At 41.3% G+C, this 25,238-nt stretch overlaps 1 protein-coding gene across 1 annotated transcript in view; it reads right to left on the bottom strand.

The window, feature by feature from the left end:
* Positions 1-25,238, bottom strand: part of sema4f (sema domain, immunoglobulin domain (Ig), transmembrane domain (TM) and short cytoplasmic domain, (semaphorin) 4F) — a 60,824-nt gene that overhangs the window by 11,070 nt on the left and 24,516 nt on the right. The window contains 2 exon segments of the mRNA XM_038732122.1: positions 2,809-2,868; positions 3,507-3,652. Of these exon segments, the coding sequence (XP_038588050.1) occupies positions 2,809-2,868; positions 3,507-3,652 (206 nt within the window).

A 25,238-nucleotide genomic window follows, 5' to 3' on the forward strand; every position in this document is an offset into this window, starting at 1 on the left:
AGTCCTCTATATGGTCCTGTTAAAGTCTATTTTTAGTCCACTAGAAAACTTATTATTCTAGTACAAAAAAGTTAAAAGTCCCATCTGCAATTTATATTATAAAATATCGATACTTGGCCTCCGTGTATCGATACAGTATTGCCATGGCAAATATCACGATACTATGCTGTATCGTTTTTTTCCCCCACCCCTAGTATGCATGTATATGTACCTGTAGATCACATCCACCTCCAACATGTACATACTCCTGCATCCTTTGCACTCTGCTCACTGTACTATTTATCAATATGTCTATATTGTTTTTGTTCATAGTGTTTATTTGTGTTGTCTACACTGAAGTCTGTGTCTGATTTTATTTTATTTTTATTATTGTGATTTTGTATTTTTGTATGAGTAAGCACATTGTGAGTACAATGTACAATCCAGAGTCAAATTTCTCATATGTGTACACATACCTGGCAATAAAGCTGATCTGATTCTGATTCTATGTAAGTGTACTGGATATTATCATTCTGATTATGCTTCTTTATGTTAAAAGCTTCCGTGGAGGTGTCCTGCCACCAAAACACCTCAAAGCTTTCATGCTGACACACACTCCTGTACCACAGTGAAATTGTCAGCATTCATTTCACTCTGAGAGTGCAAAAACAAATCCTGTCCCGTGCGTTCATCAGTCAAAAACCGATCACCCTCATGTAGCAAGTGTTGACAAGTCAGCACAAACCTGCACGTATTCTATGACAGGTAAACACATCTCAAGTCAACACCAAATATTAAGCACAGATGAGTCAACAGTTCTTGACACATGAATGAACTTTAGGTTTTAGACATTCGGGTTCTTGTAGGCTGGGATTTGGGGGATCATTGACACACTTGAGCTCAGTAGAATAGTGATACACTACCGTTTTTGTCTCACAAAAGATTGCGCATTTCTGATGTTTTGTTCTGCCGCATGATCAATCCAATGTTGAACTCCAGTGAAATACTGCTCATAGCAGCAGAGCATTGTGCACCTACTAACTGCTAACTAACCCTTGCCCAAATCTCAAACCAAGTCTTCACCCTAAAATTTAATGATTTACCTTACGGGGACTTGCATTGTGTCCCTATATGGAAGGCGAGTCCCCACAGTGTGACTGTGTAAACAGATTTATGATTATTTATTTATTTTTCCCCCACAATATTAGTTATCTGCCCACACACAAATATACATCGTGTCTCTCTGGGTCAACTTCAAGGTAGTTTCTTGTTGACTCGATTATCTTGTCTCTCTAATCTGTATCCATTTCTTGTCTCCTGCACTCATTCTCTCTCTCTCTTGGTCTTCTAACAATGCTCCTTATGCTTCCTTGCTTTCTCCTATCTATCATTCTTTTCCTTACCTTCCTCCTTCTTTTTAATCCTTCTATTTCAAATGTAATCTTGTAATCAATGTTTTCTCAGACAAAAAACCTAAACCCTTCTCTTTCCTGCCTTTAGAGAGTGTTTTTCACAGCCTTTCACCTCTCTATCTCCTTACAGTGGAAAGAAGAAAACTGATGACGGTGATTATATAAAATGGGTCAAAACTAATTGCACTTCCCTTCTGTTAATACACTGACCTTCCATTAGCTTTGTTTATCTTTGGAATTGACCTCATTTCGCTGGACTAAATGCATTTTTCAGGCATTTTTACCATTATCAGTTCATTAGAGTAATCTCAAACTCTACCTTATGATGCGGAAGCTCTATTTCAGCCTGGCAAAGCCCGGTAAACTGTCTATGAACCAATGAATCAGTAAGACACAACTCAACAAATATAGTTCCAGTGAGCAGTTAGTTTACTGTAAGCAGTTGGGTTGATGTCTTATTGTAATCAAAGCATAATGAGGTGTACAGCTTGAGTGTACAGTACGCTCTATTTCATCAGTTTCCGTACACAGTTACTCGACATCTGTGACTTCACATACGCCCTCTTTAACTCTCTTTCTGTTTCTACACACACACACACACACACACACACACACACACACATACCCCTGATGAGGTCTTGGCATAAATCCCAGAACTTCCTATCCAATGCCTAACAGCACGGGGTTGTGACACACACACACACACACACAAATACATGTCCATGCAGGAGCACAAAAATATATGCCCATGAAATCACACATTTCAAATGTCTGAGGCCACTTGAATCCAATATATTATACTTAAAATAACATGGTAAGTAACTGCTAAGGTTGGGGTTTTAAAAAATGTGTATAAATAATTTAAAATGAATACACACATGTGAGACTTTAAATATTATAGAGGCATAGAGGCAAAGAGCTGTTCCTGTAGGAACTGAACATCATTTTAAACATAAATTTCCTGGATGTTTCTGTACAGCATCATTTCCACAGGATTAATGGAAGACAAAGCTACTGTAAACACTGTGAGTCACTGTCATCACAGGTAGTCTTAACGACTGTAACGACTGTCGTCACAGCAACAAGGAACACTAACGAACCAGCGGTATCGATGACCCGGGCCAACGACCCCACTGAGGTTAATTAAATAGCTGAGTTTCCCTGCCAGTCAGTCAGAACTGAAGAAGTCCTTTGGATGAGGGACGAAACATCTTCCAGTATCTTCAACCAAGTCCAGTTGCCCTTGATTTTAACCTTCGTTGGATCTTCATAGACAACTTCACACACAGGCATTAATGCGTGTTGATGGCACCTTTCTTACAGTTAAAGGTATTAATATACATGCTGAGCTCAATTAGACAAAATGAGAAGGTGTGTGAGAGGAAAACACACACACACACACACACACATCTCTCACCTCTGTCTTTCCCTTTGCCACACAAGACCTCCTCTTGTCCTCCGGCACATCCCAGACAATCTGGAACAAGAGAAAAAGAGAGGCAGAGAGAACTGAAAAAGTCATTGTCACATGCTCATCAGTAGCTGATTATTAGTCAGTGTTTAGAAAGCAAAGTTGCACCTTGCCCCCCCCCCCAATATATTATTCAATAAGCTCAACAGTAGAATGCATTTACGAAAAAAAAAAAACACTTCTCTAAACTCAGAAAATTGTCCCTGAAAACAGCATTTGAATCGGTTCCACAGTCAAGTAGGAAGCCGCATTCAATAGATAATTAACCCCTAGTTGCTGCAGAGGTGTGCGACCTCTGACATATGTAGGAATTGTAAGTTGCTATGGATAAAAGTCTCAGCTAAATGGAGGCAGGGGGAAAACCGCTAGCCTAGATTCATATTTAGCACACAGCTATGAGTGACATCGATCTTCTCATCTAACTCTTGATGAGATAGTGAATAACGGCATTTCCTGAATGTGAGACTATTCCTCTCTCTTACTGGTTGATTCATCTTTTAATGGCAAAAATAAGTAGTGAGATAATTCTTTCAAGAAGACAGTCCATCAGTTCAAATCAGTTAGTGAGTAAATTAACACTGTTAATACTATGATGTGACAAATATAATGACCAGTCACTCAACACACACACAAACCCTTCAAACCTTTTTTGGTTTTTGGTCCAGATTTTTGGTGTCCACAGCCAGTATGGCATCCCTGGCGCCCAGGAACAGTGTGTCTGATGAATGGTCCAGTAGGAAGGTGCTGAAGTTTGCAACGTCCCAGGACTTCTCTGGGCCAAGAATGGTGTCTGTGGACCAAAAGGGAGAGACAGGCTGAGGTTTACAAGACTCAAGAGAAGTTTGTGCTGCTGTCAATGACAATTTTAAAAGATTGAACTCAAAGAGCTGGCAGACTGAGATTTACTGGAAACTCAAAGTTAAATATGTGCAGTGCCTCCTGTGTCTGTGTAAATGAAATGGTCGACTGGATGAGATAAATCAAACACCATATTCCCAGCAAGAGGTTTAAAGAGATAAAGAGATAAGGAGTGGAGGGATGAGAATAGCCAGGAGATGAGATGAGAATAACCGCCGTTTCACCTTGCCCTCTCACCCAATCAGATTTACAGATTCACTCCTTTAATCCCTCTCAGTCTTCATCACTCTTTTTCACTCTGTTTGTGTCTTTTTTCTCTTGTCCTCTCTTAACTGCAAACAGCAACTCTTGTTTTCTGTCTCGATTGTTCTTCTAACATCCATCTGGATTCCTTTTCTGTTTGCCTCCATATCTCCAACATACATTCATTCAGAGTCAAATCCACTGCGGAGGAGAAATACAATAAAGTAAATTAAGCATAATTGTGATTTACAATAAATAATGCATTTACCTTTTACATAATGCATGATGTATAATCTCAGCTATATTTGTCTGTTTAATCTCAAAACAATCATATGAATCAAATCCAAAAGCTTTTGGATTTTGCTCCAGCTCTTGTTTGCTCTCTCAGTCACTCTCCCTCCTACTCTTTCATCCACTACAGGACAAAGCATATGAGTCTGTGTGTGCTTGTGTGTTGATGTCTCTGCTCCGCTGCTGGGAGGAAAGAGCACAGCTGTGTACTGAACATCTTTGGAGTTCTGGTGAGAGAGTGTGTATTTGTGTCTACGTGTGTGTGTGTGTGTGTGTGTGTGTGTGTGTGTGTGTGTGTGTGTGTGTGTGTGAAGGTTTTTTGAAGTCATACAATGCTGACCTTAGTTGACCTTTGTTGTTGAGGAAGAGGAAGCAGTGATTGGTTGTCTACATGTAATTGCTAATCACACGCACATTCACACACCTCGGCACACACTACAAAGGAAAGAACTCATAGTACCACAGATTAACTCATCAGGGGATAGATTAAAGACTAATGCTAATGAATAAAGCCTGTGATGTTAATTTAACATCAAACAAGCCAACAAGAGCAAAACATATTATATATTACTCATTACACATTACTCTGTATTTGCACAATCAAACAATTAATGGAACATGACTCACAACAATAATAAAGCCTACGCCCCAGTTTGTGCAAACACAAGCAGATGCAGACTCTTAATATAACTAGGGAGCCGCTAGTCTAAAGATCCACAAATAAAACAGCAGGACAAGGACAAGGTTAGCTTCTTGCAAATATGTCTCTATGATGTCGGCCAAGTAACAAGTAACAAGAAATGGAATTATAGAAATGTCAAATAAATATCTGAAGTCATTTAGAAACAGTGTCTCGAGTAGGGCGTTCATAAAGATCACTGACATAGTGTTATCCAGCAGTAACAACTGTCTGCTCACTTCAGTCATACTTCTTTAATAGCCACTTTCAGGGATCCTTGTCAAAACAGTGTGGTATCTTACATGTATATGAAAAAAATAAATATATACATATAGACAGATATGTTGTCGGTATCAGCTTCAAAAACAGTATGAAGAAGACTAAAACAGACTTGAAAAGGTGTTTTGTAAGTATGGGAGTCTGCTGGATATGTGCTAACTCTTAGCTAACATGTTAGCACTAAGCACTTGATACGCTGGTGCTGCATCATGAGTGCTTTCACGCAACTTGTTCCCCAGAAATAAATTAATATAACTTTCAATTATGTGTTTTGTTGCTCAGGAATTTTCATTTGTACGGGGATTGCTGTGTTAGTTTTTATTTCTAAGTAGTTTTAACCTTTATGCCTTAAGTTGCCATATCATCCTCTACAAACACATGGGCTCTAATATTCACACACACTCTCCTCTACTTAATGTGCAGGAGTCATATAGAATAATAAACCCGTAAATGAGAACTAATAGCATTCCTCTCTATAATGGGCTTTTCTAACTCTAATATGGGAATTCAAAGAAAGGGAGATGAAAGGAGAGAACAACAGCATTCATGTACACACCCTGTATTATTCTGCAGGTACAGGTGAGGAGGTGACAATGTAACACGTTAACAGAGGAGTGTTGTCAACAGCAAAACAGAAAGAAGCATATGTTTGATGTGAGTACATACAAGTAGAGCCCGACCGATATAAGATTTTTAAGACCGATACAGATTTTGATATTTGAGGATTTTAAAATCTGATATTCTGATTCATCGCCCGATTAGTGTTGGGCCGATAGACGTCCAACCATCGTCCATCGCCGATGTTTGACAGACGTCACAATGTTGAGCCATCATCATGATTTGATAAGACATCGCCCAATGCTACGCCCGATATTCTTGTTTTTCTTCATTTAAGAAACACATAACATAAACAAAGTTATGTGTTATGTGTAGTTATGAGACCTCACAAGATAATATGACATAATGTAGTTTAAAATTAAACTTTTTTTTATTGCTATAAATAGTACTTTGAACAAAAGTACAAAAAATGTATTTATTCACCTTCATCAAGATAATTGCTAAAAGGAAGACAGTTAACTAATAATTACTATTAAAACTTAATACATTTCCAAAATTGCATGAAAGAGAATGTCATTTGCGGAAAATCCTTTGAGGACCACACATGGAACATGGCCCCCCAATTTGGCAGCTGTCGACTAAAAGATTTAAACTAGCACTACCATCCTCTCCTCCTGTTATGGTGGATGGGACTCAAAGTACCATGTCAGGATATTCTGATAAATGGCACTCAGCTTTGACATGGTTTTCCACTTAGTCTGTGTTTTTCTGTGGAAAGAAAAAAGATCCCAACACACTGACATGTGTGCCCGTAACTGAATCACAGACATTTTCTCCATCCAGACTCCCTCATCCAGTCAGTCTGCGTCTGTTTCCAGTAACATTTCACACGAATGTCATTTCTCATTCACTAAGAAGCCATCTGTTCAGCTAAAAGCCTCCGGGCAATCAAACAGCAAGCTGCGCTCTGATTTGCTCGCAGAGGGCCAGCGCTTCCTGAAAATCAGCCAATGTGAGGAGGGAGCTTGCAGTCTGTAAAAGCAGATGCATATGACAGACAGACATAGACACACAGACACACACATTTGTTTAACTGTTCCTCAAATACAACAAAGCTGTTGTTTCTCTGTGTTCCCCTTGATTCAAAGTTTTGTAGTTTAGTATCCTTCTTCTACTTTTACACACCGAGCTACTGAAATAAACACTTCCCTCCTCAATCTGTCAATCAAAGCTGACTTCAACTGAACGCTGAAGGAGATAAGAAGTGAGGTAACAAAAACATTAGAGACCTCTCAGTCTCATTCTCTCTGTCGTCTGCTTTTCTAATATTTGCCCCTTTTGTCGCTTCTCTTCATCTGCTCTGCCATCCATACACCCTGCAGCCTCACACTTCTTTAAACACACTTTACAGTCTATGTCCTTCTGCTGGTCCGATACACACACACACACACACAGCAAAGTAGATATAAGTGTTAGTGACACAGGCCAAAGGCAAGGTCTAGAGAGATGTCCTTGCACACTGGTCCTCGCCGGCTGTGTAGGACATGGCGACACACACATATATGCGCACACACATGCACACGGTGCCACCACCTGCTGTGCACCCTAATGTAGAGAGATGATTCCTACAGCTACACCATCTGCCCACCTCACACACAGCCGCACACACTTACAAAAAAAAGAGCCTGACCCAAGATAAACAACAATACAATTTCTTGCTTTTCATCTCCGGCTTGTCTTTTATCAACATGATGACATACGGAGCTGTTTGTCAGAGGCACTTTGTGAAGACATTTGATTTGACATGTGTCACACGGGAAGAGAGGATGCTCTGCAGGTTGGGTAAATGCCTCCTCTTTGACAGCAGGAGCCTGCAGCTCCCCACGTATCAAATATCATGCACACACAGTGCCCATTCGTATGTACTGTGTGCTTGGTAACATTATCAAACACATGTTGCAACAAAGAACAGCCATAGGACATATGTGTCTGGCTATGCAAATCCTCTTTAGCTGCTAAATGCTGCACCAGGTTTACTAGCTAGTTGCTAACTTTGTCTGTCTGCTGTTTGGTACTAGACAGGAAGTTTTACCATCAGAGTTTATTTGTGCTATTTCACTGAAAACGGTTGCCTGCTGTGGCTGAAAAAGTGGTTAGACACTTAGTACACACAGTAGTAAGCCAACAAAACTATCAGAAGAACGCTAAAAGGCTTTGCAAAGATGGGGGGATCTCCAGGTTTGGGTGATAATTCTCTTTAACCTCATTCCTCGCAATTTGCAACCCTTTTCTAATGATACAAAGTCATCTTGATCCATTTTTAATACAAAATATTGATGCAGCTATGTGGCAGCTGAAGCCAGGTGTTGCTGTGTAAAAGAACAGGTCCGACACAGACCTTCATTGTAATCCCCCGATAAGTTAATATTAAAAATAGAGGAGAGGTTATTAGAGAGCTTTATAAATGCTGTGACATAATGTAACTGGGACAATAATGTTTCACATTAGAAATGATTCGGATGATGTGTTTGGAAAAACTGCCAACCTTTCACATGCGAGGGGGGGAATCACACCCAGGGTATATTTTAAAAAGCGACTGGTGTGAGTATAAATGAATAAGTAGTCCTAAAATACAAAATCCTCTCCCCTGCCATGAATCATTCATTCATTATACATTAAACATGACTGAGAGGCAGCCAGGGAGAGAGACCAACATGGTTTGTGTGTGTGTGTGTGTGTGTGTGTGTGTGTGTGTGTGTGTGTGTGTGTGTGTGTGTGTGTGTGTGTGTGTGTGTGTGGCGTGTCCATTAAGGGTTTAATAAACTGGCTTTTGCTCTGGGGGACCAACCCTGGTCTCTGGCTGCAGGGCATTGTGGGATTGGACCAACCAGGAAGTGATAAATTATACACCTCCCTCCTTCGTCTGTCAATCAAAACTGACGGGATGGAGAGAAGAGATGCGGAGAGGCGCACACATGCTCCTACCCCCACAGTCTCTTAACACACACACACATCGCTCTCAGCCCCTGCGGTGAGACAGGACACAGCTGCATGATCAACACAGTCCCACACTCGGCAGAAACACACATTTATAGCGCTATCATCCACTCAGCTCAATGCCATTTTCCAGCTGCTGTTTCCTCTGAATTGTTCAGCAGCAGTCAGACGAGATGTACTCCACAGGTTAGAAGAATGCACCAGCTTTTGGCAGATTCTCCCATTCAACAGAACAGCCATTAGCAGGCTCCCCTGGTCCACGCTCACACTTCAGCATGCATTATGATGAGTGACGGCAGACCAGTAGCATCATCCGAAGTGAGACAACCGCCCTGTCATTCATACACAGGTGTAAAGCTTAACTGTGTTTTTTTTTAATATTACATAAATGATAAAACAAATGAATAGCGGTCAAGGTTGTTTTAGTATTTCAAGTGAACAAGCCCATATCCAAAACAAACACATGGCTGAACATCAGTGAATTGTTTTTCTTTTCTCACGTTAATGACAGAAGCTCTGCTTTTGTGAAACAAGCAGCTGTGAGATGAGGTGTGGCAGCCCTCAAGGGCACGTAAATGCATAGTGCATCCTTGGTAATATTATGTTTACAAAATGAAATGACCTCCACCGAATGCTGCGCAGACATGATGATGTTTTCTATAAGCAGTAGCTTAATTTGAAACTGATTTACAACAAGAAAAATACCATGTCTGATGCAGCATCCAGACAATGAAAATGGTTACTAGGATTGTGCTTGTGCTTGTGTGTGTGTGTGTGTGTGTGTGAGCGATGTTTGGTTAACCCCTTCTTATTGTTCCTAAGTGGTTCATTGTCTTTGTGTTGATTGATGACACAAGTCAGCTATTTAGGCATATCCTGTCTGAAGAGCTGTTTCTACAGTGTGTTAAAGTAAGAGAGAGAGGGACGCAGAGTGTGTTTCAGAATATGAATTTTTAAAAATATAAAACTGAAGATAAATAGCTCGGCCTGCATCTGTTGTTTAGTCAAGATCTCTCAGGACTTTTTGTTCCTCTTTAACCTTGGTTTGGTCAAAACATCACACTTCTTGTTCCACTCTAGCTTGGTTTGACAAAACGTCGCATTCAGTCTCATTTATCAGAAGTGTGACAGAAATCACGAGAGTAAGTGAAAACAGAAAGTCAAGCCTCCTCTTGAAGCAGTCATGGTCATTTTCAGTCTTTTTTTTTCAGTCGATAAACGCGCCTTACAAAAGACTCAAAGCATCAAAGCCATGAGCTCGAGAGAGAGACTGGTCATCGTTTAGCTCCTGTTAGCATCAGTAGCTACATACCAGTGCAGCTGAACGCTACAAAGGCTAAAACATAACACCTGCATGACTTTCCATCTTTCTAAATATGGGCACACTTGAAGTCAAAAGTGTTTGCAGCTGTGGTTTGGCTCATTTACTTGTAATCATCTCCAAAGAGGCATACTGCAGAAAGAAATTGCAGTAGCCCATATAATCAATGCTCCAACTTTCTTAAAGATTGCATACAAATTCTAAATTGCTTTAGTAAGAGCAATCATGTCTGAGGCTACATCCACACTAATATTCATACAAAAACAATCTCCATACACACAAGGCCTTTAGCACCGTTTCCGAAATGCCTAAAAGAGCATTTCACATGACCACAGGCATACACCGGGCAACCAAGAACAGCGATGCTGAAAAGTAAGATCATAGATTTCTTTGCTTGTACTGACTACGAGGTGGATCAGCTGATAGACAACAAGGTCAGAAAGGCCTGTAATTCATCATCCATTTTGAATTAACCGCTGGTTTGTTTTTTTCCAGAAAAGGGTCACATAATAGGGGCATGACGAATCAGGGAAGTAAACGTCGTGACTGATAAGACCCAATTAGGAAGTGAACGTGGGTGTGTTTGAGTCATCGTTTTTGAAAGTCTCTATGTCTGCCCCGTATTAGTGTGGATGTAGCCTTAATACGAGCAGCATTAGACCATACGATGCACGATTAGTTGCATGAGATGCACCAATGTCACAGCTAAATATAAACTTTATAGTCTAATATAACAAATATATGACATAATCCAAAACAAATCTACCATAAAGAACAAAAAGGTCCCTCTTAACTCACAGCTGAGTACACGTACGCATTATAGTCTTGTAACAATGTCCTTCTAACAGCTTATTTTTTTCTTTGAGTTAGGTTTATTAGAGCCACAGTAAAGGACCGCCTGGGTGCCAGTGTGTCTGCAGATTTCATTAAGTCAAATGTAATAGTTTGGAAAACATTTTATGGTAACTTTAATAAAATGTAAAACCAATTTTGCCCCTGAAATGAATGGATAAATGAAAAACCAGTTAGTCAGTGCGTGCATGACTGAGTTGATTTCTCACTAGAAGCATACTGATAAACTACTCAGTGTTTAACATTTAAAGTGAAATAAGGGAGTAACAGCAGTGAAGGTTGCGTTTAATTTAAACCATTAACAGCAACAGAATATGATGCACTTTAGGTGACCACTTTCAAATGAGAAACCCTTTATAAAGTATTTATTATTAGTAACTAATGACTTTGTTAATTGTTCACTTTAAAGATATATTAGAAACCATTAATAAGAGCAGGTTTTGGGTTGCCATGTTGTAAAAATCTACATGGCAGTGGATTATCGTATCTATTTGGTAATAATACAGTTCTTTAAGAAAGGGTCACATTCTGATATGCCCTCAAGTCCACAGATCTAAAAGTCAAAATGTCAATAATAAAGGATTTGTACAATAATGAGTCCGACGTGCAGTTAATAAATTGTAATGATTTTGGGCCAAAGGGGCTGTCTTCACTTATTTATTAAGCATTAACAAAGCCTTTAGTCACAACTCATAAACACTATGTTATTAATAAGAAAAGTGCTTCATTGGAAAGTGGTACCAACTTTGTAGTGCACATACGGCCTTCTTCTCCAATCAGAGGTGAAGACATCAAAAACTCCAAGAACACCGGCCTCTCCTTTGAGGTTCTGCTTCACTGGGAGCAGCAGCACACACAGAGCAAAGGTCCTGAGGGAAGTGGAGGATTACCAAGTATAAGAAGAAGAGAAGAGGGGAAGACTGGAGAAGATGTAGGAGGAAGGGAACAAGGCATCAGAAAGCAAAGGGTACAAGGACACAGAGAGAGAGAGAGGCAGAAATAAAGATGAAGGGGAGCAGGCTTGTAGGGAGGAGGAGGAGGAGGAGGAGGAGGAGGAGGAGGAGGTCCAAGGTTGCAGTGGCTGGTTGCCCACTTTTCAATTAATACTCTGCTACTCTTCTTCTTCTGTGTATTTTTATTATTCCCTGTTACCTCCCGGGGTGTGTGCGTTAGTGATGAATAAAATAATAAAGATACTGAAATACAAATTCCATTGTGTGAATCCACATTGCTATACCTTCAATTCTCCAAACCTCTTCTCACGGTTTCCAACCTCCCACTACCTCTTCCTCAATTTCCCTCCCACATCCAAACTCTCTCCCTCTCTATCTCTCTCTCTCTCTCTGGCGCTGGGTGATAAGCAGTAGCACTACTAATCAGGCTTGCCCTAAATTCGTCCATGCCCTCCAGGATTAGCATGTGCATGTGTGAGTGTGGGAGCAATGTGTTTGTGTGTGTGTGTGTGTGTGTGTGTTAGTTTAGAAGCCGGTGCCTGCAGCATCTCCCAGCCCTCACACATGAAGTGTGTGTACATAAAGCCCAGTGTGTGTGTGTGTATGTGAGGGAGAGTTTCTGTATGAATGAGTCATTGAATCAACACAATCCTGTTATTTTTATCTTACTGTAAGTAAGACTGTACTGCTAGATATAATAAAGTCATCCTGTTGCGTAATATCAATATCTCAGCATAATATCCTAAGTAATCATAAATATTTAAATATAAATAAATATCAGGCCCATTAAAAGTCTTTCTTGTATAAGGGAAGAGCGGGAGGAAGAGGCAGGATAGATGGAGATACATCAAATAGATGTCTATATATTCAATATATCCACAGTATTGACCTCTAAAGGCCAGTGTTACCTGAAAATTAATGTTGAAAAACGTACTTTCTCTTTCACACAAAGGAACACAGACACAAACATTCACCTGCGTGGCTGTGTTTAAGTTCACGCTGGTAGATTCAGACTAAACAGTGAGACAATCTGTGTCTCTTTAAAGCCAAACAGAGCCGGAGCAGCAATAACATCTGTTACACTGGAACAGTTGTCCTGTTCCTTTTTGCCTTGTGAACCCTCACAATGACGCAATATGTATTTTTAAACCTACATCACAGACTGCGGCCTTGGTAGCGACGTTGATTATGTGCAGTTTAACCAAATAGTAGCTTACTTTAGTAGATGTTTTTACTTTTTTACGAAGGACTTTTTCTCATTTTGATAGACTGTGCATGGTAACTAATACTTTTGAGCGAGAGGGAAGTACCATCGCTTCTCTTGCACCTACAGGTATTTGCATTAGTTACCACAAATATATTTCCGTATGTTTCCTGTGTGTGTTGAGGTGGTTAGTAATAATGAACTTCAGATGGAGGACCAGAGTTTAAACACCCCATTGTCAGCATCATCCACTTTGGAGAAGTGCAAGACACTGTATCATTATCACCTCAAGGGCTGCTGTGCTGTAGCTGAGCCTGACCTTTGACCTCCCTCTGGAGGGATAAATAGAAAAGAGATTGTCCCTGCAGGGATCAATGACGTAGGTAGTGTTCAAAGTGCTGAAGGCTTCAAAAGATGTGCTATCTAACTGTCAACGCCACAACTTGTAATAAGCTACATCAAGCTCTCTTCTCAAGAGAATCTACAGATTTTATCCGTTCTGATTGAATGGCCACGCAGCTTCTGTTATGTATTCACTTGTTTCATATTGTTGCTACAGATGTTTTCCTTTGGGTACAGTAGTAAACAACAGGACACTAAGTGAAAAAAGGGAAAGAAAGAGAGTTAAACGGGTGGAAACAGCAAAACCAAATGGCGTGATATGAACCCACTTGTGCCAACACCACAGGGACCATCAAGCACACACACACTCCCACACACACACTGACAGATATGCATCCTCGCACACACAAACACAGATGTTTTTCACCTGATGTGTTTGGCGGGTAGGAACTATAATTTGTGGGTTTCAGTTTGTGTTCACTATTAGATTCAGGCCACTACACACTGTGGCACACAGAGATACAAACACACACAAACTCAATGTCTGTTTGTATGTTACAGGCAGGTTTCTCGCAACTACATGTAAGCGTGTGTATGTGCATCTGCGTGTGCACTATATCCCCTGTGTAATTGGAAAATGCAATAGCGTACATTTCTTCCGCACTTCTTTTTGCCTTAGAACTTAACTGCATCTCTTTATCTGCTGCACACACAACCGCACAGAGACCCCACACATTTCTCATTAAAATAGCAGCAACCAAACAGCTCTAGCTAACATCTGCATGTGGTGGCACACTCGCACACACACGCCATGGACTGATACCCCACCAAGTGCTGAAGCAACAGCTGGTCAGAGTCACATGCATGTCACTGATGACCTCGGGGGTCGTGAGGCAAAGGTCAGAGTTTACCTGCTGTTCAAGCTGGAGGATCAGCAGGACCCATATGCACAAACACACACACACAGTTCAGTTTCATTTTTTAGTTTTTGCACATCACATTCACATTTTTCTGTGTCTAAAATAGAAAAATACAAACTTTTTAAGTCACTTAACAGTTTTTAAAAAATAAAAGAAGTTGCAAATATCAGACTGAGGCTGCGGAGAGCTTTGATTTGCCAATTTTTTAATACATTTAAATTAGACCACTTTAATGCTGAAGAAATTCACCAAACATTGTCATGCTCAAGAGGCTGGACTTGCACCACCAACTCTCTGATCTACTTTCCATGGAAAGTACTTTTACTATGATTTTAACCTGTAACCTGGCGGTGGCTGACGTACTGCGGTAAGCGTGTCGACTCATTTCCGTTTCCAGTGCTTGTGTGTTGGTACCGTGTTGTGCTGCTCTGGCTAAATACCAGTGGCATTTGTTAGATTACAGCGGCCAACTGTCCGCTAAACACTTATTCTTACAGTAATTTTGCCTAAGCACTCACAGTTCTTTCCATCTTTTAGTGACTGCTGTTCAATATCATAGTTGTTCTAAAGTTTTGGTAGCTGACACTACAGTACTTTAGCTTAGCCATTAGCGACTTTAGCTTAGCAGCTAGCAATGGCTTCTCCTTCTCCCTCTCTCTCTCCTACTTTCTCCTGCTCGGTGTGTCAGATGTTCAGTTACTCCTCTGCCTTCTTTAGCGGTAATGGTACGTGTAATAAGTGTATTTTATTTTTAGACATGGAGGCGAGGCTCAGTGATTTAGAAGTCCGGCTCTGCACCTTGGTAGATCAGTCTTTAGCTACTGTAGCTAGCCAGTCCCCGGTAGTCGGTGCGGAACGGCCTGTATTAGCCTGTGGTAGCCGTCCCCCGGCATCCCCTGTGCAGCCAGGAAGGGGGGGCTGGGTGACTGTCTGAAGGAGGAATAGTCGTAAGCATCCAAAGTCCACGGGGCACCATCAACCTGTTTTCAACAGATTTTCCCCACTCAGCAACACACCCGCTGAGAAACCAACTCTGATCATTGGCAGCTCCATTTTGAGAAACGTGAAGTTAGCGAAGCCAGCGGCCATAGTTAAGTGCATCCCTGGGGCCAGAGCGGGCAACATTGAGTCTTATTTGAAACTGCTGTCTAAGGATAAACGTAAATACAGTAAGATTGTTATTCACGTCGGCGGTAATGACTCCCGGTTACGCCAATCGGAGGTCACTAAGATTAATGTTGAGTCGGTGTGTACATATGCAAAAACAATGTCGGACACCGTAGTTTTCTCTGGACCCCTGCCAAATCTGACCAGTGATGACATGTATAGCTGCATGTCGTCATTCCGCCGCTGGTTGTCGAGGTGGTGTCCAGCAAACGATGTGAGTTTTGTAGATAATTGGCAGACTTTCTGGGGAAGACCTGGTCTGATCCGGAGAGACGGCATCCATCCCACTTGGGAAGGAGCAGCTCTCATTTCTAGAAATCTAGAAAGTTTATTAGTGGACCAAATCCATGACAACCCAGAGTTGAGACCAGGAGGCAGAGTCGTAGTCTAACACACTTCTCTGCCCTTCTAATTCAGCAGTTACCCACCCAAAACCCTACGCAGAGTCGCAGTCTAACACACTTCTCTGCTCCTCCATTTCAGGAGTTACTTAGTGAAAATCCTATAGTGACGGTGTCTGCCCCCCGACCATCGAAATTATTTAAAAAGGTAAACAGAAGAGGAGCTGTGCATAAAAACCTCATAAAAATTAAAACCACAAGAGCAATAGTGCAAACGAAGAGGAGAGAGAAATGTGGACTCTTAAACATCAGATCGCTCTCTTCTAAAGCTGTACTAGTAAATGAACTAATATCAGATTATGATATTGATTTATTTTGTCTTACTGAAACCTGGCTGGGTGATGGAGAATATGTTAGCCTAAATGAATCCACCCCTCCCAGTCATATTAATACTCACATTCCTCGAGACACAGGCCGAGGAGGTGGAGTTGCAGCTATCTAGTCTACTAATCAGCTCTAAACCTAAACCAAACTATAACTCATTTGAAAGCCTTGTTCTTGGTCTTTCGCACCCAAGTTGGAAATCACTGCAACCAATTCTCTTATTTGTTCTCTTTATTATGTTATAGTGTACCGAGCACCTGGCCCATACTCTGAATTCTTATCTGAGTTTTTGTCAACTTTAGTCCTTAAAACGTACAAAGTTATTATTGTAGGGGATTTTAATATGCATGTGGACATTGAGAATGACAGCTTTAGTACTGCGTTTATCTCTCTGTTAGATTCCATCCGACTCACTGTTTTAACCACACCCTCGACCTTGTTTTGGTGTATGGTATTGAAATTGAACATTTAGTGGTGTTCCCACAGAATCCCTCTTTATCAAACCACTGTTTGATAACTTTTGAGTTTGTATTGCTGAACTACACGCCATTGGGCAAAAATTTCTTTACAAGATGTCTGTCCGATAGTGCTGTAGCTAAATTTAAGGATGCGATTCCATCAGCTCTAAATTCATTAGCAAGTCACAAAGTAACAGAGGACTCCTATGCTAATTTCAGTCCCTCCCAAATCGATCATCTTGTTGATAGAGCTGCAGGCTCGCTGCTAATGACACTCGACTCTGTAGCCCCTCTAAAAAAGAAAATACTAAAACAAAGACGGTTAGCTCCATGGTATAATACTGAAACTCGCAAATTAAAGCAAATATCGCGGAAAATTGAGAGGAATTGGCATTCCACCAAACTGGAAAATTCTCGTTTAATTTTGCAAGATTGTCTTAAAACCTATAGGAAGGCCCCGTAATGCCAGAGCAGCGTACTACTCGTCATTAATAGAGGAAAATAGGAACAACCCCAGGTTTCTTTTCAGCACTGTAGCCAGGCTGACAGAGAGTCACAGCCCTTTGGAGCCAAGTATTCCCATAGCTCTCAGTAGTTACGACTTCATGAGCTTCTTTAATGATAAAATTCTAGCTATTAGAAACAAAATTCACCAAGACCTGCCCTCAACTGGCACCAACTTATCTCTAAACTCAGGAACCTTAGAAACAGCTGTAGAACCAGATATATGTTTAGACTGTTTTGCTTCCCTCAATCTTTACCAACTAACTTCAATAATTTCTTCATCTAAACCGTTAACCTGCCTCTTAGACCCCATCCCGACTAGGTTGCTTAAAGATGTTTTACCCTTAGTCAACACCTCTATACTAGATATGATCAATCTATCTTTATCAACAGGCTATGTACCACAGTACTTTAAAGTAGCTGTAATTAAACCTCTTCTGAAAAAGCCCAAACTTGATCCAGATGTTTTAGCCAACTATAGACCTATATCTAACCTTCCATTTCTCTCTAAGATCCTTGAGAAAGCAGTTGCTAAACAGCTGTGTGACTTTCTACAGAGTAATAGTTTATTTGAGGATTTTCAGTCAGGATTTAGAGCTCATCATAGCACAGAGACAGCACTGGTGAAAATTACTAACGACCTCCTTATTGCATCAGACAAAGGACTTGTCTCTGTACTGGTTTTATTAGATCTTAGTGCTGCATTTGATACCATTGACCATCAGATCCTATTGCAGAGACTGGAACATTTCATTGGCATTAAAGGAACCGTTTTAAGCTGGTTTAAGTCCTATTTATCAGATCAATTTCAGTTTGTACATGTTAACGATGAGTCCTCCATGCATGCCAAAGTTAGTCATGGAGTTCCTCAAGGATCTGTCCTCGGACCAATCCTCTTCACTTTATATATGCTTCCTTTAGGCAATATTATCAGGAAATATTCCATAAGCTTTCATTGTTATGCAGATGATACTCAGTTATATCTATCGATCAAACCAGATGAAACTCATCAGTAAGCTAAACTTCAAATGTGCCTTCAGGATGTTAAAACCTGGATGACCTGTAATTTTCTAATGTTAAACTCAGATAAAACTGAAGTTATTGTTCTGGGGCCTAAGCACCTCCGTGACGCATTATCTAAAGATATAGTTTCCCTTGATGGCATCGCCCTGGCCTCCAGCACCACTGTGAGGAATCTTGGAGTTATCTTTGATCAAGACATGTCGTTTAAGTCTCACATTAAGCAAATTTCAAGGACCGCCTTTTTTCACCTACGTAATATTGCGAAAATCAGGAACATCCTGTCTAAAAATGATGCAGAAAAACTAGTCCATGCATTTGTTACTTCTAGGCTGGATTACTGCAATTCCTTATTATCAGGCTGCTTGAAAAAAAGTCCGTTAAGACTCTTCAGCTGATCCAGAATGCTGCAGCACGTGTTCTGACAGGAACCAGGAAAAGAGATCACATTTCTCCTGTTTTAGCTTCTTTGCATTGGCTTCCAGTAAAATCCAGAATTGATTTTAAAATCATTCTTCTTACCTACAAAGCTCTCAATGGTCAGGCACCATCTTATCTTAAAGAGCTCATAGTACCTTACTACCCCACCAGAGCACTGCGCTCCCAGAATGCAGGGTTACTTGTGGTTCCTAGAGTCTCCAAAAGTAGACTAGGAGCCAGAGCGTTCAGCTATCAAGCTCCTCTCCTGTGGAACCAGGTTCCAGTTTGGGTTCAGGAGGCAGACACCATCTCCACATTTAAGAGTAGGCTTAAGACTTTCCTCTTTGATAAAGCTTATAGTTAGGGCTGGCTCAGGTGAGTCCTGAACCATCCCTTAGTTATGCTGCTATAGGCCTAGACTGCCGGGGGATTTCCTATGATGCACTGAGCTCCTCTCTCCTCTACTTTCTCTCCCTCTGTATGCAACCTCATCCCATTATTGCATGTTACTAACACAACTTCTCCCCTTTCTGGTAGTCTTGTGCTTTCTCGTCCCTCTCCTCTCTCCTCCTATCACTTCCTGCAGGTTTTCTGGCTCTGGAGCTGTGGAGTCTGGATCTGTGGCTGCGGGTCACCTGCTGCCCCGTGTTCCTGCTCAACACCCTCTGCTGCAACGACTATTGTTACTAGTCCTATTGTTATTATTGTTATTATAATAATTAACATTACGACTGTTACCATTAACACTACTGTAAATATCTGTACCATTTTTCATTTAGTCTATAGCAACATCGCCTTTACTGTCTGTACCTCTGTGTGTATATTGTGTAGGCTGCCTCCCTCCCCTCTCTCTCTCCATCCATCCCTCTCTTTTTCTCTCTGTTCCTCTCCTGCCCTGTCTCTCTCTCTCTCTCTCTCTCTCTCTCTCTCTCCCTCTTAAAAGGAAGTTTTTCCTTGCCTCTGTCGCCTAGTGCTTGCTTTTGGTGGGAACTGTTGGGCTTCTGTAAATAGCATCATAGAGTACGGTCTAGACCTGCTCTTTTATGAAAAGCGCTGTGAGATAACTGTTGTTGTGATTTGGCGCTATATAAATAAAATTGAATTGAATTGAATTGAATGATTTTACTACAGAAAAACTAAAGGTTCAGAGTAAAGGCTTTCAGCAGAAACTACACCACACCACATCCCCAGAGAGTTCATAGAACCCTGAAAGCCACAATAGGTGACAAAGCAGTCTAATTTTGATGACTTGGATGAGGGGGTTTTGACTGACACTCTAAGTCAAACAATGACTAAGAAGGGCAGAGTGTGTGTGTCACAGGAATAAATCCCATGACTGGGCTTAAATCTGCACAAAAGTTTAATAATTAACGCTAAATTCCTGTCAGTCGCTGATAATGGCAATGTTGATACACCTGCACAGATGTTCACCACGAGGCTTCCTGCATGTTTTTACTACCTTCCCGTCACCCACCCACACACACAGATGATTCTCACATTTTCACTTCCTGCTGTCTCAGGCAAATATGTGTGCTTTTTATAAATTTTACATACACTGAGAATGTCTGTAAGGACATTAATCATTAATTAATTATCTCCTCTGTATACAGAGGAGATATACTGAAGGGTAAAAAAGCGAGAGAGACTGGATACTCGGAGAACAAGCTAGCAGCTTGTCCATTTGTGGACCACATAGTAATAGAGGCTAATAGGGAAGGGAGTCTGAGCTAATCAATAATAGATATGTCAATTAGTAGCCTGCTGGCCTGTATGGCTGAGAGGAGAATGCTTTCTGATCTCTTGCAACACAACAACTATTCGTCATTCCACTCCATGCCTCATCCACCCTCCCCTCTCAGAGGTTGAAGGTCACGTCATTAATAGTGATATGATTGTGTCAGAGACAGAAAAAAAAGAAGTGGAGGCGGGAGGAAGGGAGTGGGATGCGGAGGTGTCACGAGTAAGTGGGAAGAGTTGTTTCAACATCAACACTTAATGAATAATGACACAAGCTTATAATAAGTAAGTGTGTGACCACACTTTAACATACAGGGAGAGGAATATAAAGGCTAACATGGAACGATTTAAATGGAAGAAGAAAAAAACGCATTGGCACACACCAGTCCTGCACATGTCTCATTAACATTAGTAGAAACTGTAGAGGTCTACCTCCCATCTGGTAAAAAAAATATATCTTCCATCCACACAGCCAGCTGGAGAGGCCACCAAGTCTACCACACAAACACACACTCTCATACCAGATGACCCCACATCCTAGATACCACAGCCTAACCCCTTAATCACACCGCTAAATGTTCTCATGAATGTTTGCTTCCATGTACCACATTTGTTTCCATCCTTTCCTTTCCATCATCTTAGAAAACCAACCCTCTTACAATGCAAGAATGTTGATAAACCCTGGATAATGAGGGTGGTTACAGTCAATAAAAGTGACTGTGAAGGGACAAAACTCCGGTCTCCTGCCTAAAAGCCAAATGGAAGCTCAGCTGTTAGCAGCTAAGTTGTTACCTCCTACGTAAAAGCACTTGAGTTATCACGTTCATGGCTTCCCTATTCAATCATTTTAAAGAGGCTCGAACACTTTGGTGTTCATGATGTCTGGGGCTGGGTCTATTCTTGACAACAGAATAATATGGCCAGTGTGTTGAACTGAGTTTGGCCACTGACAGACACCAGAGATCAAAGCACCAAATGTTTAGCCACTGGCCACTGACTTACCCTGAGAGTGTGTGCGTGTGCGCACGTGTGTCTGTGTGTGTATGCGTGTGTGTGTATGTGTGTGTGTGTATGTGTATGCCAAAACTCTTAAAGCCTTCATTGCTGCCATCTGAACAAGTGCCCAAGTCAGTGTTTAGGTTTGAATGAAATGAAGATTAAATAATCCTCAAAAGTCTATTAACATATGATCAAAGTTAATCTTTCTCTCATTTCCTCTTTCTCCCTCACTTCCTGGACTTGCTCCAGGTACATGAGTTGGTCTTCAAAGATCCAGGAGGCCCTGCTGGAACTCATCCTGAGTGGGGAGAGATGCTCTCAGCACCTCCCTCTTCACCCTGCTTCTCCCCTACTCTCTTTTCAGTATCACTCAGTGTAAAGAACAGTGGACACATTGTCGCCGAAGACACATGTGACTCTAAATGCTCTCTGTGTCTGTCTGTATGTCTCCCTGTCTCAAGTTACCAAAATAACTGCCTCTTCCTGCACTATCCAAGTGTCCAAGCTTCAAACTCACTAGTGCATGTCACGGGCCAAAATCCTACAAACACACACCTCGCCATGTGGCTGTCGATGAATTTATAATAGCGGTTCCAGTCGGGTAGCTCTCACTGACACAAACATGACACCCTCTTTGACCTGTGACCCCTCTTCTCCATGCAGTCTGATCCTTTCACACACTTTTAGCACCGCAGCCACTGATAACACTTTGGAGTCAGTGTCACTGTGTGTGTGTGTGTGAGTGGTGGTAGAGGACAGACGATGACCTTGCAGCTGCACAGAAACCAGTCTCGCAAACAACATGATAAAAACATAGAGAGTTTCCAAAACAGAGGAAGAAAGACAGAGAATGAGAGAGAGAGAAGCTTCCTAGTAGAGCTACAAAATCCAGCACTTCCTCTCCTCTACCACTCTCTTTCCTCCTCTTTTTGGCTGCTATCCTTATTTCCTGCCATACTTGGCTGCCTTATGAAGGTCAGCTGGATCATAGGTTGGTTTTTTTTCTGATGCTCCTTCAAATTGCGTTTGTTAGCAATTCACTACCTCGCTCTCTCTGAGCGCGTCTGTGTGTGTGTGCAGTTTCAGAAGCTACTTAGCATAGCACCGAATCACACAAGAGGAACTCCACAGGGAGGGAGGAGAGAGAGTGAGAGGGATGGAGAAGAAGAGGCATTGGGGAATCTGAATAAATAAAGGTACTATAGAGAGTGAAAGGAAGGACAGAGCGAGTGAGAGGTAAAGAGAGAGAGAGGCGAAAAATAGAGGAGATAGAGAGATGAAGAGCGAGCACAGGTAGTGAAGCGCAAACACAAAAAAGCCATCTGCACTCCCAACTGGAAAAAGTCTTGTGATTGTGCCAACATGTCTCTTTTTGGTAATGTGAGCAAGTGACAGGATATTGCAATCCGATGAAACAGACCTGCAATAAAGACTATAAAGAGACTATTACTGCAGCCCTGAGTATTGTTGAGTGTTTGGAATAGCTAAAATATCAACACTAATGAATGTGCGGCAATGCTGAAGGCTTTAATGTAGACATGCTAATCATACAAAATGCTGCATTTCAGTGTGTGCAAATTACTATTAAGGCTTACTTTTAAGGCTATATACAACATTTCTTATCATGATCAAAGTGTAATATATTTACTGTAGGTTTTAACAAATGTGCAGGGGCTGATTTTTGGACGCTTTTGGATATGTGGACTTATGGCTGAATGCATTTGATTAATTTGTTTATGCACGATGTGAAAGATGTCTGCCTCGTTCACAAGTAGGTTATTTTCAGTCAAAACGTGAAGTGGATGATAACTGCATCAGCTGCCTTGAGTCCTGTAAACTGTGACGTGAGCGGTTGCACTCTGCGTGTATCTGCCACTGTTCACAGGACTGTCGTGACTCCAGGTGTCCTCCAACCTTTTCTAAGATTCCGCATGTCCATATTGATCGAGATGAAAACCCCGTTTGAAAGCAATTAAAGATTTTCTGTTTCTGTATTGCTTTGAGTGCAATCCTTCTCTCCCTCTTAGCAATAAGGCATGCACTCACTGACCTGACAGAGAGAGAGAGATGGAAAGTGCAAGATGGACAGCTTCAGCCTTGTAGTGAAACCAGGGCCATTTTCTGAGCCCTCTGTTATAGCAGTGCAGCGGTTCGCCGTGTGTCTTAGATGATATATAGCAGTTAAGGTCGATGGGTTAAGTGCTCTGTTCTTGTGAAATGGGTGCTGAGGTCCTCTGTGTCTCCAGAGCTGATAGCTTTATCTGTCCTGCAGGCGACCCTCAGGATCAAGAGACCAAAGTGAAAGAGCAGATGGAGCCTTGTGCATCACGCATCTCTCGTTCAGCCGTCAGTCTTTTTAAGTCTTATTTATCTGGGCAAGTTGACTAAAAAAACACTCTAATCCGGGATTTGGATTCATGTGGGGAAATAACTACCAATCATCAATAACCACCACCCTGATGATGGATGTTGCAGGTGACAGATTGTGTGGCGATGAAGTGCTCAACTGTTGATGTCTCGTATAGCTTGGAGGGAAGATGTGTTGTCGGGTGAAAACGTGGCATTTCCAAAATGTCAACTTTCCAGGAAATTAATGAAACGCAGCCTTTAATTTGGCTGGACGTCCACGCTCTTTTGAAATAAAATTTTTGGTGGAATTTCACGAGCCAAAATGTTATTAAACTTAGACCTGGCCATGTAATCCCTCTGCAAAAGCAAACAGATCAATTAAAAACTCATTTTGGAGTTTTTGGAGAGAGAGAGAGAGAGAGAGAGAGAGAGAGAGAGAGACAAAAGCAAAACAAATGTTCTTTCATGTCTCAAGAGGGGAACAAATATTTCATGAGAATTTGTGTGCGTGCGTGTATGAATCTCTGAGCCCCAAATCATTGTCTGCCTTGGGTCTGTTGTTGAGTTGAATGAGCTTAGAACCACACCTCTTACATACACACACACACACACACACACACAGAGTCAAGCATGAATAAAACATTTGTTAAAAGAGATCAGGGTGTGTATGTGTATGTGATTATGTGCCGCAAACAATAGATCACTGTAGAATCTGCTTTATTTATTCATCGTCTGCCATGGTCACAGGTTCCTGCACCATCAGCACCATAACATCACTTCTTTACAAGCGGATCATTTAATGTTTATCAAAAGCTTGGTGCTGAAAACAAATTAATAGACTCTACAACAGCTAACCAATCAAAGCATTGAGCACACGTGTGAGTCCAAGTGTGTGTGCACATGAGCGCTATTCTTGTCTTCATGCTGTCGTAATTCACACATCTGTGTGTTTGTGTCAGAAAATACTGACCCAGAGGCCTTTGTGTTTGTTTGTTTGTTTGTTTGTTTGTGTGTGTGTGTGTGCGTGCATCTGAATGATCCCTATCATTAGATATTGTGCTGTCACGACATCACACATCTTTTTGTGTGTATGTCTGGAAATGTTGGTACGTGACAGTAATGAGTATCTTTGTTAAGCCGTTCTCTTCTGAGGGAGGTAATCTTAGACAGGTGAGAAAGCAACGTATGATATATAGCACACACACATGCACACACCACAAACACACATGCTATACACATTTTAAATACAATGATGAGAGCCTGTGGGCCTTGTAATGCCTCATACCAAACACAAACACACACACACACGGGACAGTTCATGCTAAATAAATGATGTCTATTATTTACACATGGCTGAAGCTTCTGTGCTGATTCACAGCAGTGTCAGTGAGCTGGAGCACACACACATACACACACACACACTTTCTGCATGCACATGCCAAGTTCCACTCAAACATTAAACATGAAGCATGGTGTTTTTCTGGACTCAAGTCTCTGATG

The sequence above is a fragment of the Micropterus salmoides genome, unplaced genomic scaffold, assembly GCF_014851395.1.
Source record: "Micropterus salmoides isolate LMB-PRFRI ecotype aquatic unplaced genomic scaffold, ASM1485139v1 Ms_hic_scaffold_2, whole genome shotgun sequence".
In the NCBI taxonomy this organism is placed as follows: domain Eukaryota; kingdom Metazoa; phylum Chordata; class Actinopteri; order Centrarchiformes; family Centrarchidae; genus Micropterus; species Micropterus salmoides.